Genomic DNA, 20803 nt, shown 5'->3' with positions numbered 1-20803 from the left:
AAGGCTCAATTGTTCCTTTATGGTCTTTTAATTCATACTGAATAAGACGTAACTCAGTCCGTTGACAGCTCTGGGTTCCCAACACCCAGCTGTCATGTGAGCCAGCATTTCACAGAATACTTTCACTTCTCTACTTGTATCAACTCTGTTGAAGCTTGTCCTGCTGCATTGGTGGAGATTTAAACTTTCAGCGGTGCCCCTTTATAACCAGTTATTCTTGTTTCAAATATGCACAACTATTCTATGAACTGTAACGGCAAAGGTTGGCATTCAGCAGACTTAAGCAGAGAGAAGGAGGCATCAATTTGCTCATATGTTACTGTAATGGCTGCATAGTGTGGTCTAGGTACACCCCACTGAAACAGGGTAGACATACTGCTGCTCATGAGAACCATGGAGAGAATGACTTACAATACACAAGTCTACATCCTGCTCACTTGTTCTTTTTTTCCCTTTTCCTTTTTTTTTTTTAATGAAATATTACCATAACTTAATGTGACTGTGGCTCAGTGGTAGAGCAGGGTCGTCCTTCAATCAGAGGATCAACGGTTCAAACCCCGACTTCACTAGTCCATGTCAATGGGCCCAAGACACTTAACCCTAACTTACTACCGAAGCTGCGCCTATGTTGTATGAATGTTAGTTAGCCCTGGTGGGCAGGTGGAACCGTAACTCCTCCCATCAGTGTATGTATGAATGATGACAAGAAGTGTTAAAGCGCTTTGAGTGAACGGTAGTCTAGAAAAGAGATACATAAGTCCAGTTATTCTTGTTTAGGTTTTGAGGATCCCAGTAGCCTGGTCACGGACAAGATATCAAAGTCAGTTTTATTTTCAATTTTACATATGTGCAAACATACAGAAGATTGACAGTACGTTTCTCTTCTGTTCAACATAAAGTGAATAATAATAATAAAGTCAAAATAGTTTTTAAAAAAAAACACACATAAATTATGAAAATATTAAAGACTATGTGTATTTTAGCAGCAGTCAGACATGGAGTTATATGTTCTTTGCATGGTTGTTTTGTAATCCGCTCAACTCAAGTGTACTACGTAGTGTACATGGAGGTTTACGTCCACCTAACTGTATCGTGAACCTGTAATAACTTCTGATCTGAGGACAAGTCAAAGAGTCGGTTCCATCACTGTCACTACCACATTCACTGCAAAAGAGAGTTCAAATGCATGTGATGCATGCTGTGTGTAAAGCCACATTACTACAGGGGTTCCTTTCCTTTGTTCTTTTGTTAGCATGTCCTTCCTCTGCTGGGCAGTTGAACACTGTATCAGTATGTATACGTATGCGTAGACATGTCAACTAAAATAACTACCTCTTCTGCTCCTGTGAGATGCTCCTCATGCTAGTTTTTGTTGAGACTGTCAGAGTTCCTGACTTCACTGTAACGGTGGCTGTAGTTGTGAAGCAGTACAGTCTTTAGGGCTTTGTAAAAAGTCTACCAGTACTTATATATATAGATGGCATTTTCATGATTAAGAAGGTTTTCCTGTTTGTGATGCATGAACAGATTCAGTGAGACAAGTATTACCATGGACAAAAAAAAGAGAAGTGGACCTTGTGTAAGTCCTGCTGATGAACAGTTGTGTTATCTCCTGCAGGCTGCAGCGGGAAAGCTCTTAGTGGACGGCTTGCTGCACAGTTCCAGCTCTGAGCTGCAGGACAACATGAGACGCCTGGGCTCCAACTCAGAAGACCGCTCTCGCCTCACTGCCGCCCTCTCCTGTCTGAAGAGTGCCAATGACGCAGGTGAGCCCGGCTGCCCTTCATCAATCCAGTATAATAAGAGGAGTGATGTGGACAATACTTGGGTTGCTTTATATATTATGTTTAATCTTAATGTTGATCACATATTTAACAGCCATCTTGGTTTTAAAGTTGAACATATACCACTTACTCTTCAAAACAGGCATTTTTAGATATGTGGTTCCTGTTGATTGGAATTGGAATCTGCACAGGAATAGCAGCCCAGTGAATGAGCAGCTGTCCTTAATAGCCCAGCTCCACTGTTCCTTTAGAGAAGGCTTTTAGAAGTGTGAGATGCTGAAAAGGATGAAGGGAATTTCTACCATTCGAAAAGAAATGTTGATTATAGTGGTTTTACTGGCCTCGTTTAACCCTTTTTAGACTTTGACTCAACATCCATCTACTGTATAAGGTTCTCCCCAGGCTTTTAACTGTATCAAATGGTCTTCATCAGCTAATGGCATTTGCTCCATTGACATACATTTGAACAATGTTTTCTGTCTTTTTATCCCTCCTTGTTATGCTGTGTTATTGTGTGGTATACTTTCACACTGGCCCTTGAGTGTCCTATGCACATTGTAAAGGAAAACTCAATTATAGTATATTTAAAGTTTTTGTGCACTCATTTTGGATCTTTATCTTTGACTGGAGGTGATCTGAGGCCTGACTCCTGCAGCTCTGAGCCCCGAGAGGACAGTGTCTTCTCTCCTATCAGCCCCCCCTCCAGCTCCGTTAGCCCCTCTTCCCCCCTGCAGCCAACCAGCACCCATGCCCGCTCCATCTCCATCTCGGTGGTACCTTGTTCAGAGGCCCAGAGAGCTTGTGTACTAACTGAGGACACCTTCACCCTGGAACCAAGCCGCCCTTCAGCCACTCGAGCCTCAAAGACGCACAGCAGCAAGCCCTCCCACACACCACCACCAGTTTCACGCAAGCTGCTGCAGCTCCTCCCCAACATTACAATGTTGAAAAGCAAGAGTCATGAGTCCCAGCTCGCCAACCGCATCGAGGAGCCGGCGACACTCAGGTGGGTTTTACAGTTGCAGTCAGGTGTTCATGGTAACGATGAGCGATGTTTGTACAAGTACTTTACATTTCAGCTGCTCAACTAAATTGAGGAGACATAAGTTATTGCCTTCCGGTAGAGAATTAGCCATTAAGTAAGTCATTATAATGAAAATACTGGCTGATTTTCTGATTATTAAGATCAATTGCACAGAAGTGAAAATGTCACCCAACCACGACAGTGATTGCTGTGAATGTTTGTGATCTCTACAAGATGAAACTTAAAATCATTCAGTCTGAGGTCCTGTACTGTTGCTGGAGAACAAGCCCCCTCATAATGCATTAGGCAGATTGACACGTAACTTATAGAGCACTTTCCTCCCAATGGATTCTAACTTTGAATTGAGTCCATGGCCTTTCCTGTAAAACCACCACAGACCAAACTTCAGCACCTCGCCTGGTAAATGTGGAGGTATCGCAACACACTTTCCCGCTGTGGTTTAGATCCTACCGCTGTCATGCCATGGCATTGTGCAGCTGCAGCCTCCCAGTGAAGTGGCCCGCTGTGTACAGCAGTGTTAGTTGATCTCTGTCCTTGCAGAGCCGGAAAGAAGAACAAAGTATTGGGTGCTCTTCAGATCAATGGCTGTGGTAACAGCCCTGAGGACTCAGCGCTGCGGTCACCGCTGCTGTCTGCCCGAACACCTGGCCCCGTCCCAGCCTCAGCCCCATACATGATGCCGGCCACCCCCACACTGCTGGAGAGTGAGTCCTCACAACAGACACTGGCCTGGGTTCCTTCTGTGATTTTTGTTTGCTTTCCCCATCGCCTCTCTTTGTGTTTGTCCCATACAACGCATACAACGCTCTGATGTTCTCCACAGATTTGGCCATGCACAGGAGTTCCCCTCAGACCATGAGAAGAGACATTGGCTTGGCTGTGACACACAGGTCAGTTACTGTTAACGCTGTACACTTCCTGTCTGGTTACACTTTTACAACAAGTGGTATGCAACAGTTGCAAGAGTTATGCAACACAAGCTATTTGGAGAGTTGAGTGTAAAAGAGTCAGATCAGGACTCAGTATCAGCCGATACCCGAACCCAGGTATCCTATTTCGGCTGAAAAAGTCAGATTGTTGTATTCCTACTTTTAATAGCGAACATATTTGAAGTTTAACTTAAAACGCAAATTACGGTTTTATGGGATTAGAAGTCTACCCCTTTGATTGAATTATTACCTGTCTCTTCCATCACATGTGCAGATCATTTGCTTGGGACGGTAAATGTCATTTCCTGTAGCTTCTCATGGAAAGCTTTCACCCTAAATATTCTCAGCATTCTTTCGTGGTCAGGGCACATCTATAGAGCCTGGGCAGACAGAAGTGTGTCCCCTGACTACCCTGTGGCTGCGCATCCTCAAAAATGTAGTGAGTCTCACGTTGGGGCTGCAGCAGATGGCAGTGCTGATAGTGAAGACAACATTAAAGAGATCGATGAAGGAGTGGATTCTGAACTTTTTTTCACACATCTAATCACCATGTCCATTGCAACGCTTCATCACAGAACGTCAGAAGAATAGGGTTCACCTCTGCCATTGTAACATTTTCTACAGTCGATGCGTTGCTGTGGCCATATTGTGTGAAGTATAACTTTAGTTTAAGTATTGCTCCATTAACTTGGGGTGGCAATAATTCAAATGTCATTGTGATAAAAAAACGTTTTGTTCTTCCTTTTGCAGGTTTTCCACCAAGTCCTGGCTGTCCCAGACATGCCAAGTGTGTCGCAGGAGCATGATGTTTGGTGTCAAGTGCAAACATTGCAAGTAAGAGGCTGTAAATATAACCTCCCCGCTCTGTGTGACGATACTAGTGCCTGTTGAGGTCTCATCAGGGTCATGTCTGTTCACAGGTTAAAATGCCACAACAAATGTACCAAAGACGCTCCCTCATGTCGGATATCCTTTCTCACACGTAAGTGCTTTGTTTAACTCTTTTTACATTGAATTACCAGAGAAATACCTTCCACCTGTCAGGACAAGTGCCTTCAGGAAGTCATCCGTGTCAGTAGACACAGCCCTCATTTATAAAATACAGCGTAGGGTCCACACTAAATATTTGCCTATGTACAAGGGAGGAAATGCACGTAGGAATTTATAAAACCTTGCGTACACTGACAGTCAGATATTTCCTTTTATGGACCCCACTCAACCGGTAAATGTGCACAGCTCGTTCAGCCTCACATCCTGCTGATTATTGGAAACTAGTGTGTGTGTGTGTGTGTGTGTGTGTGTGTGTGTGTGTGTGTGTGTGTGTGTGTGTGTAGGGCTGTTTACTCTAGTGGCAGTCCAGAGTCCACCTTAAGTGCATGTTGTTATAGGTTGTATCTTTTATTACGTGTATCTTTCCTGCATTTCAGTAAAAATATCTCCAACATGTAACACGTTCTACGTCGGTTTGGTTTCACAATCAGGAGGAAGTTCAATCAACGTTGTTTTCATTGCTTTTTACGTTTTTGGCACTGGCCTCACAATTCAATTTCATTACAATTCATCTACACACTGATTCTCGATTCATCTCAGTGAATCACATACTCACTTTTCTGTAATGCTGCACATGGCTATATGTTGATCAATCCGAGCAGTCAGATAAATCTGAACTCCTTTTTTAATGAAAAAAGTGTTCTAAAAAAATCTGACTACAGTCTATAATATTAAAAGCTATATATTTGTAATACTAGTATCTAGTATCTGTGTGACCTCAGTACACAATCTTTACAGGGACAAACCTGAAATCCTTCCACAGTGCATTCCACATGCGCAGCAGCTCCGTACTCCGGCTGGATCTGAGACGCTGCACCAACTGACAGAGTTAACAACACACGTCTATTAGTTTATAGAGTATGAATACCTGATGCAGTTTTAGCACCAGTTCTTGTTTTCATAAAGTGTCCTTTATTGCTTTATCTTTTTATCTGCTGATGTAATGGACTTATAATTCAGTACAGTAGATGTTTTGCATGTCTTTTATTCTGACCTGGTTAGAGAGCTGACATGAAATGGGGTTGGTTGAGGAATAGCATTTAACAAAGGTTGCCACCTGGACTGGAACTAGTGATTTCATAGTGAGCATCTCAAACCCCAGGACACCAGGGACCCTTGTCATGCTATGTGAGGGAGCCGTGGTTTCTATATGACCTGGTCTCTTGCTCTGGACACAGTCCATCAGAGAATGATAGTACAGTTAGTGGTGATAGAGGTCTACATTTTAAATACAAACTAACCAACCAAGATGATACACCATGAGCTACTTCTGGATACTTCTTGAAGCAAAGCATCAGAGTTTGTGTTCAGGGCTCCGGGTGTGCTTGTGGTTCATGCTGTTCTATCATGGCCCTTCTGGACTGTGACCTAAGCAGATAGGATGGAGGTGTCCACTCTTTGCTTGGTTGAGAAGCCAAGGACTCTTTTAAGGTGCATTGGGTCTCACTGCTCTCTATTTCCATCACAGAGCGTTTTGTCATGACACTGGCTTGATTGGGTTCAGAGCCCTCCTGGTATTCTGGTTGCTGTGTGTACAATGATTCAGCTAACACAGAAAGTGCACTGATCAAAATGATCCTTGGTGTAAAGAGGCAGTACGAACAGACACAGATTCTGTGCTGCTGTGGTGAAAAACATGAAAAGGAAACATTGTTTGTCTCACTCTGACGGCTGAAACCCCATTTTAGTTTCCTGTACACTTTGGAGTGTAGTATTGCACAAAAGCACACAAGCAAGGGATCTTATAAAGGCCGGCATGAACTGGAGGATTACAGGAAGTGAAAATTGGTACTGGTCTATAGTTTTAAGACTGACTTGAAAATGTGGTGGGGAGGGATCCTTATTCTTCCATGTTGAAAAAAAATATTGTGGTGTAAAATGAGCTAATGTTTGGATGTGACTTGTAGTGCCGAGGATGCGGAGGGCAGAATCAGTGCCATCAGATATCAATAATCGGATTGACCACACAGCAGAGATCCCAATGCAATTTGGCACGTTGCCAAAAGCAATTACTAAAAGGGTAAGTACAGGTTTATTTCCTATTATATATATATATATATATATATATATATATATATATATATATATATATATATATATATATATATATATATATATATATATATATATATATATGCTTGGAATTGCCTTCTGAACTTCTGTTGCAGATTTTATCTCCAAGATAAGAGATTACAAATATAGTGTACAAGTTGGAGTCCTTACTCTTACCCTGTGTATGTGTGTGTGTGTGTGTGTGTGTGTGTGTGTGTGTGTGTGTGTGTGTGTGTGTTCCAGGAGCCTCCTCCTAGTTTGAACCAGCTGGACTCCAGCAGTAACCCATCATCAGCCACCTCCTCCACACCTTCTTCTCCAGCTCATCTCCAGCAGAATAACACCACAAGTGTCAGTGCAACCCCCCAGACCAACCCGTCACCACAGGGCTCCCGGGACAGCCGCTTCCACTTCCCAGGTCAGCACCCTGTCCCTGAAAGTGCATGCACATGCACTTGCACATGCACAGACACACAGAGACACACACATCCGCCTTGTGTAAAGCCAGCAGGATGTTAGTGGTAAAATACACTCATTGTATCCGGTTAGAGAAATGCATGATGCTTAGTCTAACCTCCATGAAGGGAGGATGCATTGGAGGGCAGATGGAGTAGACTGTATTGCTTTTGAATAGTTAACAATTGTCTGTATTTGAATGCATTTTGGCATGCATGTCAGAAATGTGTGATGCAGAAACATGATGATGTGAAGCAGCACATGTGAAATAGTGACCTTATTTGAGCAGTATTGTTTTTAGTTTCTTTAAGTCAAAGTACTGTATTCTATGCCGATATTTAGTTTTTTTTTTCTTTCAGAAATCTATTCTTTTCAGGCTGAGAAAGATAAAAAATGAAATCACTCTGAATTTCACTTGCTGCTATTAAAATAATGTCACATGCCTATATCATAAAAACATGAGCAAAAAAGACTGGCTCAGCTGGGCGAGGAGTACCTGCATTGCAAAGTAGAGGCATGGAGTTTGAAAGTTGTGGACATTTAGCAGGCGCTTCAATAATGCTAGTGGTTATTTTTGGGAAATGTAGGTTTCAGTGTTTTTGGTGTTGACTCATACTTGGGACTAAATGTCAGGAGTTTACCTTTTGTTTTTTTATAGTTCCTGTTTACATGTCCCACAGTGAAATTAGTCTCATAGTGCGATGGACGCGTGACTCATAAATACTACTCTTAATCAGTAGTCATTCTTAAGGTACTACTCTAGTCATGAAGTCATTACTGCAGGAGAATCCATTCCAACAGCAGCACTGTGTGTTGACATGAGCGCCCACAGAGGGCCCTGACTTCTCCCACAGATGGCAGGTTCCCGCAGTGGTTTTATTTAAACAGATATTATCCCGAAAGATAACATCTATTTTGCCATAGCAATTTGGCCCAGAGGGCTACAAACTGCTGAACTTTACACAGACATAACAAAACCCAAAGAAAACAAACCATGACAGAGTTCAAACTACAGAAGAGGCCGAGCAGACACATGCTGATCGGTAGGCGTGACAAAATGGTTTCATATTGTTGCAAGTGGTCAAAACTTGTGATCACTTTGAACACTGATAACATTGTCTGTTCTGAATTTATGATGTATCATATGTATTTATACTGTAAAATATTGGTGCAGCATTTGTGAATGACCCTTGTGGCCCGGTGCAGTATTCTGAAGTTCTCTCTTTCAACAGATGTTCCTACTTCCAAATATACTGTGGTTCAACATTGTGGCAGCAACAATGAGTCTGGGTAAGAGAAAGCAGTATAGGTTCCATTTTGGCTGATAATAGCGAATCACATTTCATATGTGTGAGCTGATCAGGAACAAGTAACGTCAGCACAGCACAGTTTCGGATAAATAAGACACTATCTCCCGGACAAGGAAGATATTCTTATTGTTGGGTTTCTTGGTGTTCAAAAACTAAAATGAGTCCATGTACCAACATGACATTCTTTAAGGTCTCAGTAAAACAATCTGTAGGCTTAGTGTGTACAGATCCTAATGAATCTACCAATGATTCAATGGGTTGCTAATCTTGTGTTTCTGCTCTCAGAGTGTCTCAGCTGGCCGTCACTGAAACTGAGCTAATAACAGCACAGCAAGGCGGGGTGAGTACTGACAGTTTCACTTTGTCTTTTTGGTGAGTTGCTTCCCCAGAGAAGGTGAAAATGAAGTCATGTGCCAGTTAATAATAGGATGAGGTGCATATTAGTTTTACAGCACTTGTCAAAGTACTGTTTTGGGACACAAGCCGTATATACTATTGTTGCTATATTTGGCCATCAGTGAAAGTTGGTAGAAGGGAAGATGTGGATGTGTTCTTTTTCCGAGCAACGCCTGTATCTCATCCCTAACCTGGGTTGATTCTCAGCCTCCGGCACAGTGCTGTCGTTTAGGACGTCAGTATGAGCTGTAACCTTCATGCGGGAGCAGTGTAGAGCGGCAGCTGTGAGCTAACCAGTAGGGCACGCTCTTGTGCACTAACATGCACTAAAAGACCTCAGTAACAAAGCAAGAGAAGCTTTGGTATCTGCTCACACGGAGAGAGAGTTCAGCCCTTACTCTTCTACATCCTCCATACATATATAATTCATTGTTTGATGACATATCACTGTCCAGAATATCGTATATCATACTCCTTGGGGTGGCTGTGGGGTGTGTGATGTTTCCTTGGGCAAGACACTCAGGCTGTGCTCCGGGTGAACGTCTGTGAATGTGAGAGAGTCCTGATGGGCAGGTGGCACCTTGCATGGCAGCCCCTCACATCAGTGTATGAATGAATGTGAATGGGTGAACGATGACATGTAGTGTTAAAGCGCTTTGAAGACTAGAGACTTATAATTTCTCATAAAGGGACGGGTGGGGTTGCAACCAACTAAATACCCCTCAGCTCACTCCTCCCTTTCCAAGACTGCAGTGCAGAAACAAACATGTTCTCCTGGCTCATAGGCCATCCTAACCATAATAACAGGAGGAGGAACAAAGGACCCGCTCCCTATGGTGATATAATGGGCTCATTCTAAAACACCATTCTTAGTTTATACATTAAAAAAAAATATTGAATATTATATTCAGCAAAAATTAATTTAAAGTGAGGAATTCTGGTAGTAACTTCCATCTCAGTTTTCTGTTCCTCACATTTAGCTGTTGATTTGATCCTTCTTCACAAAGTTTGTTGACCCATGTTTTACAAAATGAGTCATGAATGAAGCAATCCATGTTCTTGTTTCTAGTTGTGGCATCTGTTTCAGGAGGAGGACTATCCAGCAGAGAACAAGGAAGTAGCTGACCAGAGCGGCAGAGAGCCGGGCCTTTCCACTGACGCGGGGGATGAGGACGGCTTGGAGGACCTGCCTGCTTCCATAAGCCGCCGTGGAGCCGTCGGCCGCTGGAGGGGCCCAATCGGTCGTAAGGCCAGCCAGAACAGCGTCTACCTGCAGGAGTGGGACATCCCATATGAGCAGCTGCAGCTGGGAGAGCTGATTGGCAAGGTGAAGACACACATCTAATATAGACACACTTAATCTTAGAATACAACATACAATGGCAACATCTTGCTCCATCCCAGTTGACATATTTGACTCTGTAATGGTCCAGGGGCGTTGGGGGAAGGTGCACAGGGGTCGCTGGCACGGGGAGGTGGCCATTCGCCTACTCGAGATTGATGGCAACAACCAGGATCACCTGAAGCTCTTCAAGAAGGAGGTGATGAACTACAGGCAGACCAGGCACGAGAACGTTATTCTGTTCATGGGCGCCTGCATGGCCCCGCCCCACCTTGCCATCATCACCAGGTACAACAGCACAACTCGTCATCTCAGTTCTGCTTTTGTTCCCTCACTTCCAGCAGCATCCAAATGATCGTTATGGTGATAACGTGATGTGATTTTACATGTGATCTGTGTATTTCTGTGTATTTTGAATTTGGTCTAAGTTACACCGTTGTATGTGTTTTCCCTGCAGTATCTGTAAAGGTGTGACTCTGTACTCTGTTGTAAGAGAAAGAGGTCACATGCTAGACATCAATAAAATCAGACAGATTGCACAGGACATCGTAAAGGTAAGCAACCCTTGAACCTGGTAAGACCGACAGAATAATACAAAGATAAAACTCAATCATTTTAAAAATGTACTATTTTAATGTGACATGTGTTTATTGTTTGCATTCGCCCATGTTCGGTACAATTTATCACAGATGAAATGATAATAATTACTTAAATGAATAAGAATATATGATAATGAAGAGCAATGTTCCCTCATCTTCCACTCTTCTACAGGGAATGGGTTATCTGCATGCCAAAGGCATCATTCACAAGGATCTGAAGTCCAAGAACGTGTTCTACGACACAAACAGGGTGGTCATCACAGACTTCGGTCTGTTTGGGATGGCTGGAGTGGTACAGGAAGGCAGGTAGGAGGACATCTCCCCGTCTAAATCATCCAGATGTTCCTCTGGGGAGCCAAGATCACGGTCTTCATCTGTGTGCGCGTTTGCATGTGCGTGTGCGCGTGTATGTGTGTGTGTAGAAGGAAGAACGTGTTGCGGATACCTCGGGGCTGGATCGACTATCTGGCTCCAGAAATTGTTCGGAAAATGAGTCCAGAGGTGTATGAGGACCAGCTGCCATTCTCCAACGCTGCTGACGTTTATGCATTTGGGTATTGATGATTGATTAATTGATTGATGAGACTTCCACAGCCTCCTCGTGTTTATCAACAGGCACTTATTTTATGCTCCATTCTAAAGTAAAGGTGACATTACAACTAAATATGTCTTATTAATCCTCTTGGTGCCTCGTCATGTCTTTAGAGAGTCTGTCGAGGTTTTCTGCTCCAAGCTGGTGCAGCAGTTCTTTTTGTTACCTCACAAGTTCCAACACTTTGATTTCCATCAGATTCATACACCACTTGGCATACTTACTGGGCAGTTTAACTGTCAGCACAGTTTTGCTGATCAGACTCTTTGCGCTGTGTCCTTTTCAGTACAATCTGGTATGAACTGCAGCTGGGGGACTGGCCAATGACCAACCTGCCTGCGGAGACTAAGATCTGGCTAGTGGGCAGCAATGTGGGCGTTAAGAAGGTGCTGGCAGATGCCAACCTGGGCAAGGAGGTGACGGTGAGTCTGTTACATGGTACGTAGAAGGGCATCCTCACTTGATCAGAGGGAGTTGAGATGGGAGCAACAGCAGTGTGAGAGGCAGACACATGTCTGTTAGCCTTAATGTCCTGCTGAATAAAACAATGACACCATAGCCCCATGAGACAGGCATCTCTTGGTGAGATCAAGACAACAGCAATCCTCTTCCATCTCAACAGGAGATCCTGTCTGCCTGCTGGTCCTCTGAAGCTGAAAACAGGCCCACCTTCACCCCGCTGGCAGGAATGCTGGAGAGGCTTCCTAAACTCAATCGCAGGCTGTCTCACCCCGGACACTTCTGGAAGACACCCGAGTAGGTACCATAGCAACAGAAGGCTTTTCCATGACGACGGTGGACCAGCTTGCAACACCATTTACACCAGCATTACAAAAGGGTCTTCATCATTTTATTTAGTGGGTGGATGTCAATGTTATAACATCATGGAAGCAGAAATGAGGTGCGATGCACCATCAATCAAATGGAAAATATTGTAAATGTGATTTTGTAAAGAAGTCTGAACATTTTGAAGCTGTCTTTCTGAGTATCAAGTAATACAAACCACTTTTCCTAACGTGACTGCTCTTTTGCATTTTGAGGAAAGATCGGGTAAAACTCACTTTTTTGCTGTGCCTGTGGACAAGCGGTTGCTCCCTTCAAGGTTCCTTCATCTTCTTTCTAGACACTTAAATGTGCTTTTCACAGTCAGCAGTAATGTCCTCTCTTCACCTCTCCTTCTTTCTCCTCTCTGTGATGTCCTCTCCTCCGGGTGCTTACTGATCAACTTCTACCTCTTCCTGTTGTGTCTGATCTCCACGGTCTCCCTTTCATTGTCCCGACATTGTCCTCTCTGATTCCCTATCTCTTTGTATACTCACTTCTTTTCCATCAATTTCTTTTAAATATTGACAATATTATCTAAATATCTTCTTTGAATGAGTACTTTGAAATTAAATATTTAAAATTTCAAAGAGGAGTTTTAAGTTCTTCTGTGGGGCAGCATATCCTTTCCATTTCTCTGAGGTTTTGGATAGCTACTTTAGTGGGACAAATTATTGGCCCAGAGAGGAAAGCTGCAGGCAGGACGTATTTGTGTTGCCTACTCGAAGTTAGCGTCGTACTGGATCCCTCCACAAAAATGGGATTTAGGATAATGGAGACTTGTGATCTGTATCTTTATTGATTTGTGTTATCTTGCAGTCAAACGTGATCAATTCTCAGTAATGCAAGTTCTGCCTGTAGAGTTGGTGGACTGTGACCGGTGAGGTGTGTGACAGAGGATTCTGTTAAGGGAGTCATGTGATGAGGCGTCCGCAGGCTACTTTTCTGTTCTCTTTTTGAAGTGCGCTAATGCCACTTTTCACGATATGAAAATGACTTTGGCGTCCCATTAGCTGCTATTGAGACTACATATCTTTTGTCTTTGTCTCCATTCTCAGTTTTTACATTTCAAGCGGGTTTTATTTCCTTATTTGTGCAAACCGGTTCCTCCTCTGTTCTACCTGCTTTCCATAAATGACGATCTGCATATGTATCTGCATGTCAACGGACACTGATTCATCCTCAGTGAAGGAAGGCAGCTGGTTTCAGATTTTATAGCTTGTGCCTATGATTCCTGTTGACAGGGAAGTCTGAGGATGATCCAGATAGGCCACGGTATTATTTATGGCTCACACGTGATGCATTTTATAAGTTTGGTGATTGTTTGACTTTTCATCAGCGTTCTGTGAAAGCAGCCCTCAGTATGTGTTCAAGCTGTGAGCGTCAAAAGAATGTGATACTTACCACCATGGTACTTTGGTAAATCTCAAAGACTAAGATCTCCAAACTTGGACCAGTAAAAATCAACATCTGCATTTCTTTAGATGCAGCCAGTCCTAATGCCTGCATGTTCAGCCCAGCCACGTGGGGAAATGTTGGCACTCTCTGCAAACCGCAGGGCGTTGAATATGTTAGGCATTTGGTAAGAGCAAGAGAGGAAATTCAACAAGTGACTCGGTATAAAAGTTGCGAAGTATAGTAATGAGTATAAGAAACAAGGAAGTCCATATCAGGCCGATGATTTTTTTATATTGCAACAGATTGTTGCAATATAAACAAGGCTTTTATGTGATATTAAAAGTAAGAAAAGCATTGCTATGGTGGTTGTTGGTTATTTACGGGAGTTACTTTGTTAATTTCCATTGTTCCGTTCTTTTGTTATGTTATTCATTGAACATAAAACAACTCTTTTCTAACCTTAAGTAATAGTTGTGTTGCCTAAAAGCGACTTACAATAAGTGAGTACAAACTCAGAACAACAACAATCAGGAAAGTACAATTTTTTCAATAAAGTCAGATATGTAAGTGCTACTACTGTGCAACCTTCCTTATTCAAGGTGTTGTCGAAAAAGATGTTTGTGAGGGATTTGTGTTGCTGTAGCAACTTGAAAGAGCTGTCACATAACATCCTGCTTTAATCGATGTGTATATATATGCATATGTGTATATATATATATATATATATATATATATATATATATATATATATATATGTATATGTGTATATATATGTATATGTGTATATGTATATTTATCTATGTATATATATATATATGTATATATATATATATATATATATGTATATGTATATATATATATATATGTGTATATGTATATGTATATGTGTATATATATATATATATATATATATATATATATATATATATATATATATATATGTGTGTGTGTGTATATGTATATATATATATGTATATATATATATATATGTGTGTGTATGTGTATGTATATATATATATATATATATATATATATATATATATATATATATAGTTTTTTTATGGTTGAGGTTTAATCTGCGGAGTATTTTTGTACAGGATGTGTTGATACTTTGTACGCCTCTGGTCTGAACAATTGAAGATATTAAAGCTGATCTTCGGTGACTCTGTGTGCTTGCTTTCTTCTGATGTCATGATAATAGGAAATTTGCATTGTTCACATCCATTTGCGTCTCTGCATTGACTTTACATAATTCCTAAATTGGTGTGAACGCAGCATTACAACACTGTGCACCCCAACCCCAATTCAAGTAAAATTCAACCCGCTGCCTATGTAAGAAGATGATGTGTGAGATGCGGATACTTGTTGTGACAGAATGTCTAAAGTTTCCTGACCCAGTCTCAGCCCTCTCATATATCTTGTTTTCATGCTGAGCAGTTCACCGCGGACAGACACAGGCAGTGTACATCGTGGAGCATTTCCATTGACGCTCACTAATGTTTATCTGGAACTAAGAGCGAGCCTAGACCATGAGCAACAGTCCAAAACCGTCATTATACCGTTTCTTAACGTCCCTAACCTTCTCTTTCAACTGGATTCTGTAACTCTTCTATCATGTCTTTTCTTTTGTGTGAAGGACTTTGTAACTCAAATTAGGCTGAAACAATATACAGCAGCTCCTACAGATTTGAGAGCAACAGGAAAGCCAGAAGGGTGTTAACACAGCAGACAGACCTCAAACAGAGGTGAGGTTTGTTGTGGCACGCTTTCACATTACATTACATGTCATTTAGCTGATACTTTTATCCAAAGCGACTTACAATATGTCTGCACGGTGGTGTAGTGGCTAGCACTGATGCCCCACAGCAAGAGGGTCTGTGGTTCGGATCCCGGGTGGGGCGGGGTTTGGATACTGGTCTGGCAGGTCCTTCTGTGTGGAGTTTGCATGTTCTCCCCGTGGCAGCGTGGGTTCTCCAGCTTCCTCCCACAGTCCAAAGACATGCTACATAGGTTAATTGGACTCTAAATTGCCCGTGAATGTGAGTTTGAATGGTTGTCTGCCTTGTGATGAACTGGCATCTTGTCCAGGGTGTACCCTGCCATCATTCAAAGGCTCCTCATACTCTTTTGCAAGTTAAAGTACTGCATTCTAAATTGAAATATACACTTAGAAACTGTGAAATATGTAATGCATTTATTCATTTCGTTGTTTTTACTTTCTAATTACTTCCTTTTAAATTTGTAACTGTTACTCTTATCATCAAAAAGTGTTGAGTACTGCCATTTTATTCAATTCTCTGCAGAGTTTACATCTTGTTGTGACCATCCTGCAGTCTTCACTTCCTGCTTGTGCTGTGCTTTCTGCAGAAACTCTGTACCACCTCTTATGCTTTCAGACCTCCAAGGCAGTGAGGTTGAGAGGTAGACTCCACATGCATAGACCTCAGGGTTCTTCACTCCTCTTGGTTTACAGACTTCTTTCCTGCATCTGAGCCTGGCTCCATGGAAGGGCTCCTGTAGTGTACCTCGACTGGCCGTGTCATCCTTGAACAACGCCCACTTGAGAGAATCGAAACTTATATGAGGAATAAAAACTCGCGTTGGAAAGTCTCTCATTTTGTTTCCTGCAGCTCGGCGCAGTTTTCTCTGGGATCATGGCTTTTCACCAGCAGGCACCTTTTAATACACCAGTAAGTGATTCCCACTTTGTTAGGAGTCGGTAATATGTAGGTACTTAAACCAATCTTCCTTAAAGCGTCTCTACTAGACTTGTGATGATATTTCCACAGCATGAGTCATGTTGCAGTAAATAAAGTTGCTTCCTCAATCTGCATTTGCCAAGACGGCGATTCGAATGGTTACATAAAATAGTAGTCACGAAATATTTGAATTTGATATATTTTATTTCCTTAACTTAGCTGACATAATTTGCTATTTTTTCTTTAGTGTCAAAGCCGGACTATTGCTCGTGAATCTATTCTTATTTTTTTTATATAAGATATACTTTTACTGTACGTATACCGACTGTACACATGCACGCGCATACACACACGGTGTATGGACACTAGTCAGACTGCGTGAACGCGTTATGAACATAACTTTACAGTATTGAACAACTCGACAGAACTTTTTGAGCACCAGTTTCCTGCTTTCGGACGTGACGCCATTGCTGACGTCATGCGCAGTTTAGCGGTCTCAGTCGTTCCTTTGAGATGATGCTGCTCTGCGGGTCTCCGGTCGGAGGCGTCGCGGGTCCCAAGACAACACCAAGATCCGGATCCAGGTGCCGCTACGTCTCGTCATCACACAGTCGAGGAAATATTTAGCCTGGGGAGAAAGAAACAGAAGCTGCTCACACCTATTATTAATTTAATTAGGAACTTAAATCTGCGGGTCAATGAACATTCATCGACGCACACATGAGCTTGTGTATGCTCTTTCGTGTAAATTAGATCTATTAGGTATTCGATCGCAATGGTTTGGATGTTTATGAAGTGTATCTCCATTGAAAAAGACGGGGAAACAAACTAATCTGGAAAGTGTAAATATAAATAAATATGGCATTAATTAACTTTGGCGAAAGGAATGAACATGGCAGCTCAAAGAGGCAAACGGGAGAATCATGAAACGAATAAGGATTCAATAATTACTGTGTATAGAGTATAAAGGGGATTAAAACACACAATAGTAAAACGAACGTGCAAAATGTCACTGTGAGGAACGTTCAACGGAAACCTCACTTTTACACAAGTAGTGTTGATAAAGGCTTCAGCACACGTAATGAGAGAGACGGACTGAGACGGGTCTGTTATGCGAGACAGGTCAGTTCAGACAGACTGTTAGACAACGTGAGTTGCAATACTACGTCAGTGGTCGTTGCAGACACACCTGGTGGAGATAGAGCACCTTTCTGGTGTGAATGGAAGCCTGTACATGGACAGGGGTAAGCACCCCAATCTAACCATGTAGAGTACAGGGATGGACTAAAACACGCAAGCTGGACTAGCATCATTTATACAGCTCGATATCACAAATCACAAATGTGCCTCAAGACGGTTTATACCAGCAATGAGAAGTATGTTAGCAGTTTACAGAGTGAAACGCTACTGTTTACCTGTTAAGTCCTGTTCCTTGTAGAGAATCCCCTTCACTGGATCAATTCATGGGGGTCTGCAGGAGGGGAAGTCCATCAGCATCACTGGACGAGTCCTGCCTGGAGCTGATAGGTCAGACCTTTGTTCTCATCACTTGCTCCCTCTGCTGTTAACATTTCATGAATCATTGTCCCTTTGTGTGTAAAATACTGCATCTATGCTGATATTGATCGTATTGCATTTTATTTTTTAATATTTTGCATTCATTAGGACACATTATTATACTAAATGAATCCCATTCATCTGTGCCAACCCCCTTTTTAGTTTTGTTTCTTTGGTTTTTAATTGCTTGTGATTTTGGTGATGGCTGTATTGACATGTTAGTTAAAGGTACCCTGTTGAACCGTGTTACCGTTCTGCGTAAACATGCAGTGTTTCTCACTCAAACACAATATGTGCATTGCGTCACACAGCTCTATAGTGCGATTGGGGGCCAAAACCTCCACAAGGTACTATAAGATTTAAGTTTAGTATTTTAGTATTTTAATATTTGGGTAGCTTGCGACATAAAAAATTCAAGCCATATTTTGGCCATTTATACATGATGATACACAATTTACATTATATACATTTAAACAATGACAGCTGGTTGTAGAACATTCAATGGTGTATTTTTTTTTTTTTCAGGTTCAGTGTGAATTTACAGAGTGGTTCCGCGAACAATGCGAACATTGCTCTCCACATTAACCCCCGGTATGACAGCCACCCTGGTTGCGTGGTTACCAACACCTTACAGAATGGCAACTGGGGCAGTGAAGAGAGGAAGCCCAACACTTTGTTCCCTGCTGGCTCTACCTTCAGCCTCAGCATCACTGTCTCCCGTGATTCCTACCAGGTCTGACTGAATAAGCTACTTGTTTTGGTACACAACTCTAGAAATGTAATTCAGGTAGATCCTAGTTCACAAATTCTGTGTTTCTGGTGAATGCAAAACAAGTCATTTTGAAGAACAACAAGTTATAGTTTATTCGTAAATTATTTTGCAAAGAATAATTAAAACAAAGTCACCTCTCAAGTATGACTTCACTCAAGTCTGCCTGCACTCTCGCTCAGCCTGAGTTTCACAATGAGCATTATTGGGAAAGTGGGGAGAAACTCAGATAATGGTAAAACATAGTTGTTTCAATAACAATAAACTATTGACATTTTCTCAAATAAAATTCCTTTTTTTTTTTTTTCCAGCTGAACGTCAATGGTTGCCACTTCATGGAGTACAGACATCGTATCCCATTTCACCATGTGGACACCATTGCTGTCGCCGGAAAAGTTGAAATTTTCTCCATTTCCTTCCAGAACTATATGGTGAGGATTTTAACAGAATTAAGTATGGCATTCATTGTGTTTCATGTACAATACGTTAATGCTCTAGCTGAAATTATAATACCAAAGCGGATACAGTATTACAGAAGGAGGAAGAATAATTAAAGTGTTTTCCTTCTGTGTTAAGTTCCCTGGACAGCCGGCATTTCCTGCTCAGCCTGCGTTTGCTTCAAACGTAGCATTTCCCACAAATTCTGCTTTCCCTTCCTATCCGGCGGGTCCGCCGCAGCATGGATTCCCCTCCCAGCCTGGATTCCCCTCCCAGCCTGGATTCCCCTCCCAGCCTGGATTCCCATCCTATCCTGGATTTCCCTCCCAGCCTGGATTTCCCTCCCAGCCTGGATTTCCCTCCCAGCCTGGATTTCCCTCCCAACCTGGATTTCCTCCTGCAATGCCTGTGAGTATCAGGCAGGGTGGCGTTACAGTTCTACAGGGATTTTACAGAGCTGCTTTGGGGCACCACACACCTCACTGGTTAAGTTAAAGGGTCAGTTTGGACAAATTACTAGAAAAATAAACACATGTTACATTTAATTCAAAAATGGGGAGGGAGAGAAATAGAAATAGATTGAAAAGGAGAGCTATAGAGATTTAAACCTCCTGTCTCATCTCCAGACAGCAGACCTATTGAAGTGTGTGTAAATCTGGGAATGCCAGTACAGAAAGGTATTTGTCTGACTCAGTCCCCCCAATCCAATATGGAAAGGTGTGTGGGGATGAGTTTTTGAAGCTAGTTGAATGTTCGAACAGTAGCGTATTGGTAGTTTGGCAAACTACCTTAAAGGAGGTTTTACAACAAACTAGGCAGCCAGTTAATGAATAAACTCCTGCATTACATTACCAAATTCTGGAGAGGGAGTCAGCAGATGTTGCTTATTCTAGGTTGCGTTCATTAAGAAGCAAACTGAAGCATGAGATAATTGAGATAGAAAATATTTTCAGAAATATAGACATTTGGATGAATATCGACCACCACAAGTAAGGTAGAAGAAACTGAGAAGGGCCTATCTCCTAAGACAAGCATGGCTGCCTCAATAGTTGATGATTGAAACAAACTGAGAAACTGGAAAACAGGACACCACATTGGGCAAAACATTTCCTGTTCTGTAACAGTCATTAACAACAAAAAGCAACTGCTGCTGCATTCCTCTCTACAGATGTAAACTTTGAAGCGTAGTGCTTCCTGGCTGCACCATGTTGGAACCTGCAGCAGTTCTTTGATCTATACATTAATATTCTCTTCATTAATGTAACTAGTTTAAACCAAGAATAGGTATTTTAACAACTCATTTTCCCATTCTGTCTCTGTACAGGCTGTTCCATATAAGAGCCCCATTAGTGGTGGCCTTCGACCTGGCCGGACCATCACTATCCAGGGGACTGTTCTCCCCAATGCGACGAGGCAATTTATTATTTTTTTTGGGTTTAAGTCTTTAAAGACTAAGGAAGCATTCATGCAGGAGGCCCAGTGTCATGTCTTACTCACTCTTTCCTCTGTTTCCTCTCAGATTCTCTGTGAATCTGAGCCATCAGTCTGGCATCGCTCTGCATTAC

General features: G+C 42.1%; 2 protein-coding genes across 6 annotated transcripts in view; both read left to right on the top strand.

The window, feature by feature from the left end:
- The window catches only part of LOC137790334 (kinase suppressor of Ras 1-like), a 36901-nt gene extending 18206 nt beyond the window's left edge, over positions 1 to 18695 (top strand). The window contains exons 2-21 of one of the 5 annotated variants that reach the window (XR_011077905.1): positions 1619 to 1766; positions 2415 to 2790; positions 3370 to 3533; positions 3653 to 3719; positions 4509 to 4592; positions 4679 to 4740; positions 6716 to 6828; positions 7104 to 7278; positions 8549 to 8606; positions 8912 to 8966; positions 10092 to 10349; positions 10456 to 10652; positions 10822 to 10918; positions 11136 to 11269; positions 11386 to 11517; positions 11842 to 11977; positions 12178 to 12311; positions 16172 to 16465; positions 16900 to 17058; positions 17913 to 17993. Coding sequence is in view for 3 of the 5 variants with exons in the window: in XM_068584478.1 (XP_068440579.1) it covers positions 1619 to 1766; positions 2415 to 2790; positions 3370 to 3533; positions 3653 to 3719; positions 4509 to 4592; positions 4679 to 4740; positions 6716 to 6828; positions 7104 to 7278; positions 8549 to 8606; positions 8912 to 8966; positions 10092 to 10349; positions 10456 to 10652; positions 10822 to 10918; positions 11136 to 11269; positions 11386 to 11517; positions 11842 to 11977; positions 12178 to 12311; positions 17913 to 18001; positions 18557 to 18567 (2490 nt within the window). In the remaining 2 variants the exon portion in view is untranslated. Of the gene's footprint in view, positions 1 to 1618; positions 1767 to 2414; positions 2791 to 3369; positions 3534 to 3652; positions 3720 to 4508; positions 4593 to 4678; positions 4741 to 6715; positions 6829 to 7103; positions 7279 to 8548; positions 8607 to 8911; positions 8967 to 10091; positions 10350 to 10455; positions 10653 to 10821; positions 10919 to 11135; positions 11270 to 11385; positions 11518 to 11841; positions 11978 to 12177; positions 12316 to 16142; positions 16466 to 16899; positions 17059 to 17912; positions 18002 to 18556 lie in introns of those variants that run through there. The other 4 variants (XR_011077904.1, XM_068584479.1, XM_068584478.1 and 1 more) reach the window with 4 other exon arrangements.
- Positions 18696 to 18937: 242 nt separating this feature from the next.
- lgals9l3 (lectin, galactoside-binding, soluble, 9 (galectin 9)-like 3) overlaps positions 18938 to 20803 on the top strand; it is a 5964-nt gene continuing 4098 nt past the window's right edge. The window contains exons 1-5 of the mRNA XM_068584481.1: positions 18938 to 19035; positions 19112 to 19231; positions 19377 to 19646; positions 20563 to 20651; positions 20758 to 20803. The exon at positions 20758 to 20803 is cut by the window's right edge and continues 111 nt beyond it. Of these exons, the coding sequence (XP_068440582.1) occupies positions 19033 to 19035; positions 19112 to 19231; positions 19377 to 19646; positions 20563 to 20651; positions 20758 to 20803 (528 nt within the window). The 5' untranslated portion in view covers positions 18938 to 19032. The remainder of the gene's footprint in view (positions 19036 to 19111; positions 19232 to 19376; positions 19647 to 20562; positions 20652 to 20757) is intronic.

This window comes from Clinocottus analis, unplaced genomic scaffold (assembly GCF_023055335.1).
Source record: "Clinocottus analis isolate CAN_PGR_092001 unplaced genomic scaffold, fCliAna1.0.p SCAF_2, whole genome shotgun sequence".
Lineage (NCBI taxonomy): Eukaryota > Metazoa > Chordata > Actinopteri > Perciformes > Cottidae > Clinocottus > Clinocottus analis.
Note: the sequence above shows the minus strand (reverse complement) of the source record. Positions and strands in the feature narration are given on the sequence as shown.